The 18,614-nt window shown below is 46.2% G+C and overlaps 1 protein-coding gene across 1 annotated transcript in view; it reads left to right on the top strand.

The window, feature by feature from the left end:
* The window catches only part of PDE6C (phosphodiesterase 6C), a 348,347-nt gene that overhangs the window by 118,537 nt on the left and 211,196 nt on the right, over positions 1-18,614 (top strand). The window contains exon 4 of the mRNA XM_078641134.1: positions 12,009-12,149. Within this exon, the coding sequence (XP_078497260.1) occupies positions 12,009-12,149 (141 nt within the window). The remainder of the gene's footprint in view (positions 1-12,008; positions 12,150-18,614) is intronic.

Here is an 18,614-nt window from a genome sequence, read left to right as displayed (position 1 = left end):
GACCTGAAGAGGTACGAGGTATTTTTTTTAGGGCCAGGCGAGCCACCACATTTTGTACAATCTGCAATCTGGTTAGTAGGGACTCATTTGCAGATGCCAGTAGTGCATTACAATAATCTAAGCGGCCCATGATCAAAGCCTGGATCAGGGTTCTTCATACAAACAGAGGCAGCCACGGAAAACTCTGCGTGAAAGGCTTAGTGTATGGTAGCAAGTCCCTGCTGCAGTCATTACTTGGTCCTTCATGGATAACAGCACATCCAAGCGTACTCCCAGGTTTTTTGCCACCAAGGTAGGAGTAGGAGCAGAACCCAATGTTGCAGGCTACCACCCTGGGGACCAGAAATTCTGGGCTGACCCAAACAACTAGATTTTTGTCTATGACGCATTTAATTGCAAACAGTGGATCGTCATCCACTCTGCAATCGCTGACATCCCCTTAGTAAAACACTGATCAATAGACTCAGAGTCCTTATCAAAAGACAGGAGCAATTGGGTATTGTCAGGGTAGGAAAAGGGAGTGAAACGTACTCCCTAATAACCTTGGCAAGGGGGGGGCATAGATATTAAACAAAGTTGGACTCAAACAGGAGCCCTGGGGCACCCCCTTAGTGAGTTTCAAGATTTGGGAAAGGAATGGAGCAAAGTAGATGGTTTGGTCAAGGAAACTGACCAGCCAATTAAGTGCCTGTCCCTGCAGACCGGCCTCCCTCAGTTGCACAATCAGTTTCTGATGAGAGATCGTGTCAAAGGCTGCTGTCAGGTCCAATAAAACCAGTAGCACTGCTTTATTAGCATCTAAAGCCTTTTTAATATGATCTGTGACCGCAATAAGGGTTGTCTCTGTGGAGTGGTTGGGTCTAAACTCTGACTGAGAGGGATCAAGAATGGCATGTTTATCGAGGTATTCCACTAGCTGAATGTTAATATAACTCACTGCCATTTTACTCATCAACGGGAGGAGTGAAAGGGGGCAGTAATTTGAGAGCACATCAGCGGGCAGTTGATCTTTCATTTTAATCAGGAGTACTTGAGCGGACTTCCAGTCAAAAGGCAGAATACCTTTGCTTAAAGAGGTGTTCAGAATCTCAGTCATAGGGGCAGCTAGAAGAGGAGCGAGCAAAGCATATTTGTGTGCTGGCAACACATCTAGAGGAGAGCCGGATTTCGCTGTACTAAGCATGGCCTCCATCTGAGAAATCGGAAAACCTTTGAACCCAACCAGGCCTGCAGCCAGATCCTTAACTATTGGAGAGCTATAGTCAGTGGGCTCCACATAACAGGGATTTTGAGGAAATTGGTTATAGATCAAATAGATGTTTTCCTCCAGGTGCACAGCTATGTTGTCACACAGCTCCTGAGAGGGGATAATCTGTGGAGCGCAAGCTAAGGGCTTAGTGAAGGCGTTAAGGACTTTATATAGTTCCTTTGTTCAGTTTCCTACCTGGTTCAATTTTAGTATAACATGCTTTTTCTGTGCTATTTTTAGATTCTTGTGATAGACAGCGAGAGCTAGTTAAAAGTTAGATCTTTCGCTATCTAACTGAGATTTGCGCCAGCTTTTTTCTAGCACTTTATATCTGGATTTTTCCAGCCTTAACTCGGCAGTGTACCACTCTTCACTTCTTCTCCAAGATTTATTAGGTCGATGTTTTAATGGAGCCAGAGTGTCAATTATGTCACTAATATTTTCATTAAAAACCCTTAGCTTCATGGTGCGGTCCATATGTTCATTGAATATCGGGGGCGTATATAGTTTGCTAAAAGAGTCATACGTGACTTTGTGCCAATGTCTTTGAAGGGCCATCTGGGTGCCTCCAGCTGATTGCTGTCTGAGGCAGCTAGTGATCTGAAACTGAATCATCGAGTGATCCGACCAAGTCAGTGGGCACGGAGGATCTGCACTTATGAGAGGGAAAGTGGTAAGTATAATATCCAGGGTGTGACGAGCCAGATGTGATGGACCACTATTAATCTTTCCCAGGCCCAAAGTGGCCATGTCAGCTAAAAAGCTGGCAGCTTCAGTATTCGCTTTATCCTCGCTGTGGATATTGAAATCCCCTAACAGCAGGAAGTGGTTGGAGGCAATATTATGAGGGGCAATTTTCTCAATTAATAGATTAAAATCTTTAAGTGGCCCCGGAGGGCGATATAACAGAACACCCTTTGAAGTTTCCTGATGTGACAACTCCACTTTGAATATACAGATTTCCATCTGGGTATCGGAAACAGAGTCAATATTAGTAGCTTTCAACTCTTCTTTAAAAATTATCGCAACTCCACCTCCCACTTTCCCTACTCTATCCAGTCTAAGAATCCGATACCTCTCAGGTAGAGCCAGGATATCTGTCTGTCATTATTATTATTAGCATGTTTAAGTCCTTACTATGACCGTGTCCTGCAAATTTATTTATAGCCAATTTTATTCAATTCTCAGTTAAGGCAAGACATTCAACAGTCAAATCAAACTTGCTTTGAAATAAAAAAATTCCATAGTATGTGTAATAATATGGCGACCAAATGTACGTTAGAGAAGTTAATAACAATGCAATCTCCCTTCTCCTTCTTTGCTGTACTGCCCAGCCAAGAATTCAGCTCACTAGGATAATATTCTGTAATGCGCAGTTGCTCAGGTCCCCCAAAGATGTACATAACCAGTGTATAGCCTTATATTTTAGCTGGGTCTTGGTTTCAGTTTGGCTATGGTGCATGGTTGGTAAATATTTCAGAATGATCACCAGTTGGCCCGCATTTGGTGGTAGCTGAAGGACAGGCTGCATAAAGGTTGCATATTATCAGGAATACTTTCAATGGCTACTAGAAGGGTAGGATGTGGACTTGTTATATTAACCTGCACTGACAGATTGTAATTAGCAGAAGGGGCGGTTCCTCCGCTATGGCGGAGGAGCGTCGCCTCCCCCATGCCAGCACCCTCCAAATCATGAAAAATCAAACAATAATAAAACGGTTTTAAAATCCGTTTCATTATCATATTATTTTCCTTGTGCCGAGTCTTGGGGTTATGGCCACAGTGATGACAGGCACTCTGGGGAGAGGTATATGAACTTCCTTCACCACACATAATGGTTTGGCCGGCCGTCTCAGGCCAGCCAAACCATTATGCGCAGTGAAAGTTTTCTCCCAACCAGCAACGCTGCTGGGTTGGATAAAGAAGGCAGAGACTCACAGTCTGTCATGGAGTGCAATCGAGGGTGCTCAGGACAATCGTGAAGCTGCTCTCAAGCGAGAGCAGCTTCAGGATTGGCCACAGGGCAGGCTTGGAGCCAGTGCCTTCGTATGAGGAGAGGAGCAGACGAGCATGACGCGATGGAGAGCAGCAGGTAGGTTATTTAAATATTTTGCATTTATCTCCCTCGTCCCCCTTTCCACCTTCCCCGCCTCACCTCTTTTCCCTCACACGAGCCACACCTGTTTATCAGGGGCCCTCATCTTCATAGACTGTAAATAGTTTTCCCCAGTTGAAATTCCCAACACTGTCACACATTCAGAATCTTTATAGTCTCTATGGCCAGTGTTTTTTTGATCCTTAGACGCATTAGTATTTGATGATGCCTTCATACATAATGGCCTGTCTCTAGCTACTAGATGTAGAAGATATCCTTTAATATGTCTCAATGTCGAATCAATACCAGTCAAGGCCGCTACTATTGGATTAATCAGATTTTGAATAAGATATTCCATGCTTTTTAAAACAAACTGAGTGCTAAATCTTGTAGCCTCCGCGAGTTTTAAACCATTAATAAAATGTGAATCTGTAGAGCATGGCCTCTTCTCGAACATTTCCCTTCTCTTGTTTGGTCATCTGATTTTCACATTAGGCTTTCTAATACAATTTTTCAGCTGTTTCGTACTTTTCTGCCTCTTTATTGGAGGCGACCCCATTAGGTCTCTGCCCCCATGGGACTCACTCTCTTGTACCAGATCCAGCATTCCCCCATAGACACAAGGCCCATTCTTCCCTCTAGCCCTACTTATTGGCTGCAAGCTCTTATCCACCATCAGCACTTTCTCACAAAAAGGCCCCTGCAAAGGCTCAGTGCTCGCATGTGAGGGCAAAGGATCTGTTGAGATAGAGTCCTTTGCTGTGACCAATGTTAAAGCTTTTTTTGTGGCTTCCAGTCTTTCTTCCACAATTTCAATTTCTGTATGTATTTGCCCTATAGCGTTACTCAGAAAACTTGTTTATTGTACTTGCTAAGAGGCAATCCTTTTTGGCTACAAGTGAGTCAATAGGGGCTGTTAATTTCTTCTTGCCCATGGTAATCACTTAAGTTCTATCCGTGCACTCCGAAGCGAGAGATGTTTCCCGGAGACCTGAAAGCTTGAAGCCAAAAGGGGTAGCCCAGCCTCGTCTTGCCCGTTGGCGCCTGGGCATATCCCGCGCAGCAGGATCCCTCAGGCACTTATAGCTCGAGTCACTCTTGGCAGCTCCTTGCCACCTGGAAGTATGGGGGACGTACCCCTAACCCAGACACGGTGGTGACTTGAGCCCTGGCAGGGGGGTGATGGCCAAGTCATGAAAAGCCAAAATGCAGACAGGAAAACGGCGTGATACACACACCTGGAATTTTGTAATATTACTGAATTGTCTTCCACAGATTGTGTGGGATTCAGGGCTACAGAAGAATGGGTCTCCTCCATCCTAAATTGATGTTAATCTTGGGTTTCCCTCAGTGGAATTAACTGGGGTGTCCTGCAAGAATATAACTGTGACTGTCATTATTTAATTGCATTGTTAAACTTTTGCATGAACTTCTGTACTATAAGGATTTTCAGTTTTTCTCAGGCTATCCTCACACATTCAGGTCATTTTACAATGGGAGCATTTTTGGGGGGTAAATTCTGTGTTGGAATAATTACATGAAGCTCAATTAGCTTAACGTTAACAATGCCAAACAGAATCTGTATAGGTGGCATGCTTCAAAAGATCAACCCACTGATACCTAATTACTCTGCAAAACCTTAGCAGGAGCTGAAATGCCTCTTATAAGCAGGTGAAGATTTGAGGGTCCATATCCTATAAAGTGCCCTGGGGTAGAACAGGTATGTGCACCCACTCTTTGCGCCCTGGGAGCACTTTGGTGTTACAGAAGAGGACACAGACACTTGTGCAGCCATTTCCATAATATGGACTGCTCCAACATTAAATGTGAGTTTGAGTGATCTCAATGGGTCTAGCCCCTTTTTTGAATTGGGGCATGGTCCCATGCAAATGAAGGAATCCTTACCTTTATGCCTGTGGTATATTAAAGTAGCGAGAGCAGGCACACTGACTGTGTGCAACATAGAGGTGGTGACCAGTCAGTCCGCCCCTCTGAAGGACTACTTTGGGAGGAAGGGAAGCACAGGGGGCCAGGGACCCCACTCATTCACCTACAGGAGTGTGCAGCTACTCCCTTCACCTGTCTGCAGAAGGAACCCTGTCCCTCTTGAAAATAGAGACAGGGTCACCACTTGCAGTGGAAGGCGGACTGATGTTTTTCAGTGTGTCTATTTCATACTGTGATACGACACACAGTTCCTGTCTGCGTCCAGCACACACAATTAAGCGTGCACCACTGCTCAGAGTGGGACAGTGCACTTTACTAGTAATGCGGACGTAGCCATCTATTAGGATCATTGGACATCAATTCCCAGTTGTATCTTGAAACATTAGATGCAGTCATTATTGGAGCCTAATCGAATTATGGTAATACATTGGTTGAACATCTTTTGGTGGGCTTATAATGTCATCAAGGGGGTTGTAAAATCAAGCAGCAAGAATACTAAGACACCCGACAGATTCAATACAATCTTGGTGCTTCATGAGATTCCACAAGTTCTTATTCCATCTACAACACTGCCCACATGAACAAGCAAACATTTATATATGTTTTGGAAGGTTCTAGTGATGGGTATGTGGCCTACTAATAAATGCCTCACAAGAGCCAGGCTTGCTGATCAAAGATGCATGTAGAAAAAAAAGCGTTAGGTAATTTTAACATGAGTTTTAGGATATTTTTTAAGAGACAATTTTATTTATTTATTTGTAGCATGAGGTAGCCTGACCCAGGCCCCAGAGTGTGTCAGATCACTTTATCATGTTCAGTGAGTCAACAGATTTTAGCATGACAATGATACAAATTTTTTAAACCAAGTGACTAGAAAGTTTTCATAATCGAACCTAGATATACTTGGACAACTGACTTCAAATAGGATTCAGGGGTGACGTTTTTGGCATGACAGAGTAGTGGGAGCTTATGTTGTTATTTATCAGTTTCATATCACACAATCTACCATCACTACGGCCTCCACATTTAAAAATGCCCCAAATGTTCCAATTTTGCCCGTGTGTGGCACTGTGCGCACACACCGTGGGAAAAGAATGAAAACATAGTTTTGTACTGAAACTGTCCCCCTTCTAGTACAGAACCAATGCTTGACAGAAAGCACACACCCTACACTATAATACACGGGTGTGTGTTGGGGCATGGAAGCCTAAAGCTCCCGGTTATATGGTATTTATTTTTTTGACATTTCGTCTGTATTTATACATATTTATTTTTTGTCAACTTTATCCGAATTTACCCATATTTATTATGAGTTTTGTGAAAAAATAAAGCTGAAACTGGTATATTTCCACATTTATTCAATCAATAAATATGCAGTCATGCTTGAATGCCTGCCTTGTTTCAGTTATTTGAACACCCGCAGAAGATAAATCAATGCACTTCTATGAAAATATGCACATGTCATTATCAACCTTGTGTATATCTACTGCTGTTTAAGACTCTTTACTAAAAAAAAATGTTTTGCCCCCTTACCTATAAAGCCACACAGGTATTGCCCTGGCAGTCATGGGAAAGTGTATTTGCAATCACTCAAAAAGCACCCAATTTCCGTTTTTATCCACATTTAAAAACAGATACAAGAAAACAAATGGTTTGCTGTCTGTATTTATCTGTAAAAATCAGTGAAAACGGAAAAGAGGGAGCCTAAACCATAACCTAGTAGTAGATTTGGCTCTGATTTTATCTCACCATTTGGGTCAACACAACACAGCAACTTTGGTTGCTGCTCAGTGTGCGCCAAAAGTTAGTAAATCTGCCCCCTAGCTCCTAGTAAAGGGATTGGTATCGGTGGAGGGGCTCCGTACAGTGGTTTCTTGCCTTAGAGTGAAGTGGGATGCAGGGCTGGTCGCAGCCATTGGCTTCACGGTAACGTTACCTTTCAGAACTTTCTTGAGTGGCTTTTAGTAGACTGGCATCTTTGGACACATTTGGTTCTGATTAATTCCTGTATTTTCTCCACTCCCTTTTTGCCAGAGGAAAATCTGGTAGTAAAACTTCCTTCACCATTCTACCCTTCTAGTGTCAGAAATATCTGGAGTGGGTTCTCCTGCAGATCTAGCCAAACTTTTTCCATTACCACCCAACTCTAAAAAGAACCCACGCTTACAGTGGATATTGAGGTTACTTCAGGCTATAATTGATGCAAACTGTATCTGACTTCGACACCTACTACCGCCTCCTTGAATAAGCCTTGACCACTAGGCCTGGTTACATTTGGAAAACTAAACACGCCATGTGGGTATCAAACGAGAGTGCAATAGCACCTGAGACACTGGAACATTCGAGATAATTGACTATCACCACCATGGGTACTGAGTATTAAGTACTAACTGCCACACCACTGAATTCAACCCTTCAACATTTTCTAAGGAACATTATTTTGAGGCAGTTCTCGTGCTTACACGGTTTAGCAGCAGATGGCCTCTTACCGTAAAACAGCTAAAAGGTGGTAAAGCACAGTCGATAAACACGATGACAGTCATGTGTGGTATTCCATGCCCGTAACTTGTTTAGGGTTCTTAGAACCTGTGGTGTCATGGTAGAATGTGGTGAGAGTGTTAGCGGTTGCTGTGAGGAGTGGATGCCTTTCTACACTGCTCCCTGCTGTGGATGTCAAGCTGTTCCTTCCTACGAATAAACCAGCTAGAAACCTAAAACTACATACTTTCTGTTGATGAGGTTGAACGTAAACAATTCCCTTCTTGGCCCATTTTAATTGACAACATTTCTATTGATTTAATGATAGATTCATGTTCATGGTATACTATCATTAGTCTGAAATTGTTCAATGACTTATGGAAAGACAGGGAATTGTTAAAATCTGATATTCAACCCGGAGGTTACACTGGGACAAAAATTAGCCTAGAGCACGGGTACTCATAGTACGGCCCGCGGGCCGTCAGCGGCCCGGCAAGCCTTCCTGTGCGGCCCGCGGACCTTGCAGACATGTACCTATGTTGTATTTTGTTGTTTTGTAAAGTGTCTGCGAACACCGCCGAGTGTTGATTTATGGGGGCCGGGTGATTTCAGGCAGAGAGTGGTGATGCAGGGGCGCTAATAAGAGGTCAAATACAACAAGGCCTCATTAACAATTAAATAGTCTTTTAAAGACCTGTGAAGTACTCCGGTGACTGGCGCCAAGGGGGCTTTGATCTGACTGCTCGGGGGTGCCGTGACAGCTGTGACCCCCAGGACAGGTGGTGGAACACAAACCCTACAAAGCAGCACATTCTGAAAGAAAACAAGCTGGCTTTTACATTAGGGGGCTAGGGGGGGCTGTCTCTGGGCTGGTGACGGGGACGTGTAGACCCAGTATGTGTGCACTTCCCGAGAGACAGACATGGGCAGAGACAGACATGGGCAGAGACAGACATGGCCAGAGACAGACGGGGGCAGAGACAGGCAGAGACAGGGGCAGAGACAGAGGAGGGGGCAGACAGAGGCAGGGGCAGATAGGGGCAGAGTGGCAGAGACAGATAGGGGCAGACAAACAGAGGTAGGGGCAGACAAACAGGTAGGGGCAGACAAAAAGAGGTAGGGGCATAGACCGATGGGGCAGAGACAGATAGGGGCAGAGACAGATAGGGGCAGAGACAGATAGGGGCAGAGACAGATAGGGGCAGAGGCAGATAAGGGCAAAGACAGATAGGGGCAGAGGCAGATAGAGGCAGGGGTAGATAGAGGCAGGGGCAGATAGAGGCAGATAGAGGGACAGAATGACAGAGGCAGAGACAGATAGAGGCAGAGACAGATAGAGGCAGAGACAGATAGGGGCAGAGACAGATAGGGGCAGAGGCAGATAAGGGCAAAGACAGATAGGGGCAGAGGCAGATAGAGGCAGGGATAGATAGAGGCAGGGGCAGATAGAGGCAGATAGAGGGACAGAATGACAGAGGCAGAGACAGATAGAGGCAGAGACAGATAGAGGCAGAGACAGATAGGGCAGAGACGGGCAGAGACATGGGCAGAGACGGGCAGAGACAGAGGAGGGGGCAGACAGAGGCAGGGGCAGATAGGGGCAGAGTGGCAGAGACAGATAGGGGCAGACAAACAGAGGTAGGGGCAGACAAACAGGTAGGGGCAGACAAAAAGAGGTAGGGGCATAGACCGATGGGGCAGAGACAGATAGGGGCAGAGACAGATAGGCGCAGAGACAGATAGGGGCAGAGGCAGATAGGGGCAGAGGCAGATAGGGGCAGAGGCAGATAGGGGCAGAGGCAGATAAGGGCGGAGGCAGATAGGGGCAGAGGCAGATAGAGGCAGGGGCAGATAGAGGCAGGGGCAGATAGAGGCAGATAGAGGGACAGACTGGCAGAGGCAGAGACAGATAGAGGCAGAGACAGATAGAGGCAGAGACAGATAGGGGCAGAGACCAAAAGGGGCAGAGACAGATAGGGGCAGATAGGGGCAGATACAGATAGGGGCAGAGACAGATAGGGGCAGAGACAGATAGGGGCAGAGACCGATAGGGGCAGACACCGGGACAGACTGACAGAGGCAGAGACAGATAAGGGCAGAGGCAGATGGGGGCAGAGACAGATAGGGGCAGAGGCAGATAGAGGCAGGGGCAGATAGAGGCAGGGGCAGATAGAGGCAGGGGCAGATAGAGGCAGAGACAGGGACAGCCTGACAGAAGCAGAGACAGATAGAGGCAGAGACAGATAGGGGCAGAGACAGATAGAGGCAGAGACAGATAGAGGCAGAGTCTGATAGAGGCAGAGACAGATAGAGGCAGAGACAGATAGGGGCAGAGACAGATAGGGGCAGATACAGATAGGGGCAGAGACAGACAGGGGCAGAGACCGATAGGGGCAGAGACCGGGACAGACTGACAGAGGCAGAGACAGATAGGGGCAGAGACAGATAGGGGCAGAGACAGATAGGGGCAGAGACAGATAGGGGCAGAGACCAAAAGGGGCAGAGACAGATAGGGGCAGAGACAGACAGGGGCAGAGACCAAAAGGGGCAGAGACCAAAAGAGGCAGAAACAGACAGACAGACATAGACAGATAGAGGCAGAGACAGACAGATATAGAGACAGAGACAGGGACAGAGAGGCACAGAGGGAGACAGAGGGAGGGGGACAGGGCCAGACAGAGACAGGGCCAGACAGAGACAGGAGGAGACAGAGACAGGAGGAGACAGAGACAGGAGGAGACAGAGAAGGAGGGAGACAGAGACGGAGGGAGACAGAGACGGAGGGAGACAGAGACGGAGGGAGACAGAGAGGGAGGGAGACCGAGAGGGAGGGAGAGGGAGGGACACCGAGGGAGAAAGACAGAGGGAGAGAGAGGGAGGGAGACAGACAGACAGAGGGAGAGAGAGGGAGGGAGACAGACAGAGAGGGAGAGAGAGGGAGGGAGACAGACAGACAGAGGGAGAGAGAGGGAGACAGACAGACAGAGGGAGGGAGAGGGAGGGAGACAGACAGAGGGAGACAGTGGGAGGGAGACAGACAGAGGGAGAGAGAGGGAGGGAGACAGACAGACAGAGGGAGAGAGAGAGAGGGAGGGAGACAGACAGACAGACAGTGAGTGAGTGAGTGTGTGTGAGTGTGTGAGTGATGTGTATGCCAGGTCTGGTGGCTCAGTAGACGAAGGCGTCTCTTGCAGGGGCCTGTGTTCAACTTCACGGTCAGTTTTTTTTTTGCTCTAGCCCCGCCCCCTCCCCCACTGACCCCACCCCCACCAGTGCGGCCCTCGGCCACAAGCCACACTGTAAATTTGGCCCCCGAGAGAAAGTTTGTGAGTACCCATGGCCTAGAGGGTTTCTTTTGGGCTACTATCCAAGTCAAAGATAGAGTCACCAAAGGGAAGGTATATGTAGCTACTAAGGGAGTGGCCATCCTGGGTTGGCCACACCAACATCATTTAGGAATCAAACTTGATCCCAATTCCAACCCTCCTGTCTGTTTCACAGATTTGAGTGTACTTTCTGTGGGTGAAATTGATTCTAGTAACTTACCTGAGAATACCAAATCATGCTTGATATTTTGTTTATGCAGTTTGAATTTTGAAACATTGGCGGCTGTTTGGTCACTTTCAAGGCCTTTGGCAGATTTATTATTCCTTTGTTGTTGTTCAGTGCATACTCTTTTCGGGAAAAATAAAGACATTCTGTGATGCTCTGTGTCTGCCTCTTTCTGGCCACCCACTTAAATTTCATATTTGACATGGAGGTTGTAGGTATCTTTAACGGCTGTCATGCAGGACAGCCACCACCCAGAAGCAGACATTTTCTATGTCTTTGATAGAGACCGTTGCGTTGGTACCGTATTGCTTAGACCTAAACTGCATCGTAATCGGATTTTATGAAATGGGGCCGCCTTAATCTGAAAGTCGTTGTGATGAGAGGTGTTTCACCAGCCATTGTGTGCAATAATAATGCATTGAAAGGATCTGCCCGAGCTGATTTCCGAGAACGAGGAGCACATTATAGCCATATGTTAACAACATGTTTTATCTGCAACTCAGAAAATCTAATACAAAATGTTGTGCAATAGTCTCTGTAACTTTGATATTTTTCCTCGACGCTTTCGAACCTTTGGTCACTTTGTTAATAAAAATGGTATTGTAGTGACTCATAAAAAAGCCTGAATAATCTGTATATTTGTTTGCTGCATATTTTAATTTCTGTATCGTTTTTTTTCTTTTAAAGATCCTTCTCTGGTGTGCAAACAAAGTGTTCGAGGAGCTCACTGACATCGAGCGGCAGTTCCACAAGGCGCTATACACTGTCCGCATATATTTGAACTGTGAACGGTACTCCGTCGGACTGCTGGACATGACGAAAGAAAAGGTCTCCCTCTCTGAAGCACTGGTGTTTCAGCCAGTCGTTTTACTTTATTTATTTACTGTCGCTGCTTTTTGCCCAGAAATATAGCTGAACAGAGCTCTCAAATCAATATATTTCTTCCATTTGAATAAAATGACATTTGAGGGTCGGCATGGAAGCAAAACTTGCTCAAAAGCATTCTGGAAAAAAAGGATTTGTTTGTTTTGCCAAATCCCCAATGTACTATAATAACTCCTGACCTTATTCCGTAAGAAATAACACTGGTGGTAAATTAGTATTTAAGGGACATTAACATGCTGTCCTGGAGCATCGAGGCAGTATTCTAATTTACTGCCGGCTGATTGCATTACCATCGGTGGTACAAACTCCAAACCCTTCCTATAGGTGGTCCTAAAGATACAATTGATAGATTACCTCATTTTCTGATTGCCTATACCTTAAGCGTTATTAGTATTAGCAACAGCTGTAAAGCTACCACTTTTTAGCATGCCCTCAAATGTTGAATTATTTTTTAATTATGATTTATACCATCACCTACAAGGCAATTGAGGAAACTTAAAACAAATACATTAAATTCCATCTAAATGGTGGTTTTCTTTCCTTATATTTATTACGTTTTTGCAACCTATTTAGTAAATAACCTAAATATATCCATGGAAAATGAAAACAAGCATTCACATGGAGAAAAGTAATGTCAAGGGAGAGCTTTACAAACAAGTTTATAGAAGAAAATATCAAGGCATTCTCTTTGTGCACTGAGCTCATTTTTACAAATGTAAGCAACAATTCATTATTTCCTTCTACTAGGCAATATTGTATAATATAAAATTTTGCAGTTTTGATATATATACAAACATGCATATATGTGTATATAGGTTGATGTCAACATTCTCGGTAATGGTAAAATCATTGAGTTATTGGTAATAACGATTTGTATTCTAGCACCTAAAGATAATTCAGTTTATGGTTATGAGTAGGCCTGGACGGTAAATTTGGCCAGCTCGTGGAATTGGCGGCATTTTGGCAATTCCGCGTTCCCTGGAGAACACCGAATTGCCGAAAATTCCACGCTCTATGGCATAGCGGAATTTTTTCCTTGTTCGCGCTTTTAAAATGCGTGTTCGCACGTGCGGAAGCAACTTACCGGGATCCCTGCGTTCGCCGACGAGTTTTCCTATCCGTTTGCGTGTGCCACGAGAATTTGGTTGCCGGCCGCGCCATCCAGCAAGAGTCTGCGATAGCGAACACTTCATTCAAACGTGCCAGCAGACATCTGCATTCACGAACAGGAAACGCGCATTGTGAGCAGGCGAGACAAGTGAAATAAGATGGCCGCGGCCGCATGGGCAAGTTCGCAAGATATTTCCCCCGAGCACGCAAACAGTGTCCCCAAACAGGAAAAATGCATCGCGAACGGGTGGAACAAGCAATTCTGTGTGCTTGCGGAATTCTGCGTAGCTCGCTAAGATTTTTTACCGTTTCGCGGAACTTTGCGTAATGCAACTACGCAAATTCCGCCCACCCCTAGTTACGAGTGCCCCATAATCTCATTATTTCACGCTTTTATGAAATAACATATGGGAATCGATGTTCCTGCATGTTTTTCCCAGTGATTTACACACCTTCAGAGAAACAGCAAAATTATGAATCCCAATTGGGCGGGTAACTCATAATGAGGCCCTTTGCATTTTAATGTCTGGGTCAAGGCCAGTGCACAAGAGGGTGCATAATGTAAAGAGTGGCCCTTCCCTTGTTTGCGCCATGGTGCACCTTTAATTGGGTGCATTGAGCACAGCTTTGGTCGGTGCACCATAAAACGGCTAATGAGCTGCTCCCAGGGCAGCTGCAAACTTGTGCCTGCCCTGGAGGTGGCACATTAGTGTAAACTCTTTGAAACAGCATGTTCATCTTTCACTTTGCAGTTGGCAACGCGGCTTGCCTTATAAAGGCAGACAGTGACCCCTTGCAGGCAGGTGTAGTGAGTAACTGCACCCTCCTGCAGGGAAATTCCTGGAGAGTACATGGGACCCCCATTCCACCCTTCCAAAGGGCATCCTTACGGGATGCAGTGACCGGGTACACAGTCAGTGCCCCTCCTGAGTGGTCTTTTACCTCTGTGCCCTCATCTATAATATGGTGCAGGTCTAGAGGAAAATTGTTCCCTCATTTGCATGAGGTCAAGTTCCCATACAAATAAGTGGACACCCGCTTGAGGTTGCACTGATGCACTGATGCACATGTAAGATCGCTGCAATCTATATCACAGAGAATGCTGCACATGCATCTGCCACCCTTTCTGTGCAACAAATGTTTCTGAGGGTGCAGAAAGAGGGCACACATGGCCATTGCACCCTGGGGCACTATTTGACCACAGTGGGTGTTGATGCTTGAAGGGGCTGAGATGGTGTAGATAATAAGTACTAAGGATTGGTGTGAGAGAGCAGATCAGGGTTGGCAGCCATGGACATCATTTAGGGGTCACCAGCGGTCACACCTGAGACCCCTGAATTGCCCCCGTCAGCCCTGGCACAGGCATTGTGACCCCTGGCATTAGAGGTTGTTAAAGCAGTGCCAGGAAGTGTCAGACCTCTTCCTCCGACCAACCTGACCTGAGCCCCCATGGGCCTTTTCCAACCAACCTCCCAGCTCTAATGATGCTGGTGGCCCCCATCGTGGACCTACCCGCCCTTTTTGGCAGGCCTCCTTCCCACACCCCCTCCTTGCCCAGCAGACCCATGGTTCCCTCCTTGCTCTTACCACCAGATTGCCTTCCCCCTTCACCTCCTTCCCCCCTCTTTCAACACCCCTTCACCCCCTGCACTGCGCCTGCGCCCATAGTGAATGCTTCTCCCCAAGGGCCTGTTCATTCACAGCCTCCCTGTCCTGGGGCTCAGACCACCCCCGTTCTTTTGCAGCCCCCTCCCTCACACCCAACAGAAACCAGCACATTCTTCCTCCCTTATTTATTATTTATTTATTTATGTGTTTTTATGTAGCGCGGACTTTACCCGAAGGTGTCAGAGCGCTTCACAAAAGGAACAGAACTGATACAAGAGAACATTACAAGTGAACAAATTACAAAAGGAAAAGTTACATTACATGAGGCAAAAGTGACAATCGTGAGTTAAGAAAATACAAGAGGTAGCAAACGGTGCATTACAGGAGGAAAAAGTGACATGTGTGCAGGTTACAAAAGCGTTAAAAGTACCAGTAGAGGTATAATACTGCAATAAATGGAGGACACTCAAACACAAGAACAAACGTTACGTAGGCAATGGTGGCACTTGTGCAAGTATCGAAAGCAAACAAAAAGTAAGAGGTAGCAAACAGTGTGTTACAAGAGAAAAGTGACGTGTGCATGTTACAAAAGAGTACCAAACACAGGTAAAAGGGTAGTACTGAAATAAATGGCAGTCTCTCAAACCACAAGAACACACTAGGAAGGTACTTCCATAGTCATGGAGAATAGACATTTTCTATACTAAAAGGTCTTCCTTCAGATAATAGAGGGCATGAAATAACTTTGGAAGTGTCTTTGATGGAGGAGAACTTTGAGGTCAGTTTTGAAGGCCTGGGAGGAGGTGGTGGTCAGGAGCCGAGGCGGAAGTGAGTTCCAGATTCTCACCGCGTTGCCTGAAAAGGATTGGGCCATTGATCTTTCCTTCTTGAAAGTGGGAGGTTCAAGCAGTAGATTTTCCGCATTTCGTGATGGTCTAGAGCCTCCAGAGAGTTTCAGTTTATTCACCAGATAGCGAGGAGAGGAGGAGTGCAAGGCTTTGTGGGTGATGCAGGCAGTCTTGTAGATAGATCTTGCCTCAATGGGAAGCCAGCGGAGGGTGGATAACATGGGTGTGATGTGGTCGCTTCTTTTGGCCCCATAAATGAAACGAGCTGCTGAATGGAGAACAGACTTAAGGGGGGACAGGTGGGATTTGGGGAGGCCAGTAAGAAGAGAATTGCAGTAGTCCAGTCTGGAGAGGACCAGCGATTGGACCAGGATTTTAAGTTCATGCTCCGGGAAGAAGCAACGAATCCCCCAAAGAAGGCACAGTTGGTATCGAGCAGACTTTGCAATTGAATTAATGTGGGAGAGTAGATTGAGTTTAGTGTCGAGTATGACACCAAGGGAGTTTGCGCTGTCGACAACGATGGGTTTATTGTTCAGTAGATTCATCTGTCCATCCATGATTGAACCGGGGGAGGAGAAAGTGAGGAGGAGAGGAGGAGGAATTTAGTTTTGGAGGGATTCAGAATCAGTTGATGTGTTGACATCCAGTTTTGAATGGAGTCCATAGTAGAGTTTAGGACAGAGAGATCGTGAGTGGAGGCAACCTTGAGGTAGATTTGAGTGTCGTCTGCGTAGAGATGATAGTGGCCCCCGGATTTACTTAGGAGATTTACCAGTGGTTCCAAATAGAGATTGAGCAATGTGGGTGCAAGTATAGAGCCTTGAGGAACACCTTGACACACCGCCAAAGGAGATGAAAGACTGTCCGCTATTTTGATCATTTGTGATCTATCAGAGAGGAAGGAAGCAAACCATTTAAGTACGGTGCCCTCCATGCCCATTCTCTGTTGAAGAGTGTTGAGGGGGTGTTGTGATTGACAGTGTCAAAGGCTGCAGAAAGGTCAAGGAGAATTAGAAGACAAGACCCCCCCGAATCGAGTATCCGCAGCGCGTCATCAATCACTTGCAGCAGAGCTGTTTCAGTGCTGCAGTTCCTTCCCTTCCGTGTGCCACATGTGGCCTCTCCGGCCGCTGTGACCTCATGGCTTGGCTCTCTGTGTTATGTCCCGCCTGCTCACTCAAACTGGAGCACGTGACTCAGTGCAGCGCCCCACCCCTTACCCTTGCCGCCTTTGCGTGTGCTGCCGCTTTCCGCCCACGGCCACTCGCACCTACTGGCTTCACTGCAGAGGAGTGTCAGGGCCGCGGCAGTGAATAGGCCCACACCGCCGCAGCCACCCCACCAGCTGCAGACCGTGCGGGCTGTGCCTCCTGCGCTGCCGGCACCACAAGATCCATGCGTCCTGCCTCCGCGAGCAGGCGCATGGCTTTTGCCACACGTAGGTTGGTGCTAGACATCTTGGCAGCACAGGTAGGCAACACATCACACACCAGTAGAAACTACAGCAACACAAGAATTCTGTCTTACAAAAACCACACACCAAACTGAGCAAAACTGCCTCAAAACTGCCTAAAAAGCTGCCTGTGCCTATAAAACCCAGCACCCGGACCAGCTGCCATGTCACCTTACTAAAAAACGGACACAGCATACAAAATGTCTGGTTAAATATCCCCACCCCCCAGTCTAAAAAACGCCCAACGAGCCCAAATGTGCTCTGGGACGCACCACTGGCTCAAAAAACCTCAGGGGTGCAATCTTCCATTGCGGTCGGCTGCACCCCCGAAAGCCCCTATCTGCCTTTGTCCCAAAGTCCAACATTAAAGAAAGCAGGTGCTAGCAAACATTCAAGTAGTATAACGTCTGATATACTTACATTGTTTGCTTTAGCACAATCACAAATATTATATGTATGGTCCCTGAGCTGATGTCTACACTTCGGAATTCTACTGGAGGGTGTACCTCCATTTCAAAGCCTACCCTAGACAGTGAATACTTAATTTTGTGTCACAGAGTAAGGTGCTGTGTCACACAGAACAAACTAATTTAGAACGAGCACCAGCAATGACATCATCAGCAGGAGACTCTTAATAAATCTGGTTATGTGCTATTTTCTGCTTTTTGCGCAAAGCAGCGCTGCAACGTTTTACCGGCGCCCCCTTCAGTGAGGAATGTAAATCTGGGAAACAGAAGAAGCTTTGAGTGCAGTGAAATCTATTTCCCACCTTGCCTTTCACTCACAGAGTCTCCCACATATGGAACAATAAGAATCATATATGATTCTAAAACACAACTGCTGTGCCTCTACTGTGCATCCACTGAGGCCACAATTCTGAAAAATTAAACGTATCATGCGACATGAGACAAACCACCATCAAAAGTATGGGTTCTCTATTGTCATGAGATGTTGTGCCCATTACTAGCCGTAATCACTTCCAAGACTTTTATCACCGCCACACTTATATCTGATGGCAACATTTTGTTGAGTTTATCTTAGCGGTAATAGCATGACAATGCTGTGATTTATTGTATGTTACATCAAAATCGGATGTATGACATTACAACGCATACTTTTACATTGCATGCCTTTACAACACGGTTTTTACATCGCATACCTTTGCAACGCATAGTGCTTTGGGGTGCTGGATAGTGAATAGTTTAATTTACTATTCCAACTCCAGTCCCTGTGGACACTAGGGAAGGTGTTGGACAGTAAATTAAACTTATTCCCTATCCTAGAGCACCCCCCAGCGCAATGCGTTGTAATGGTTAGCGTTGTAAAAGTTGCGTCGTAAAGGCACTGCGTGGTAAAAGTTGCGTTGTAAAGGATGTTTCCCATCAA

Source organism: Lissotriton helveticus, chromosome 5_1, assembly GCF_964261635.1.
Source record: "Lissotriton helveticus chromosome 5_1, aLisHel1.1, whole genome shotgun sequence".
In the NCBI taxonomy this organism is placed as follows: Eukaryota; Metazoa; Chordata; class Amphibia; order Caudata; family Salamandridae; genus Lissotriton; species Lissotriton helveticus.
Note: the sequence above shows the minus strand (reverse complement) of the source record. Positions and strands in the feature narration are given on the sequence as shown.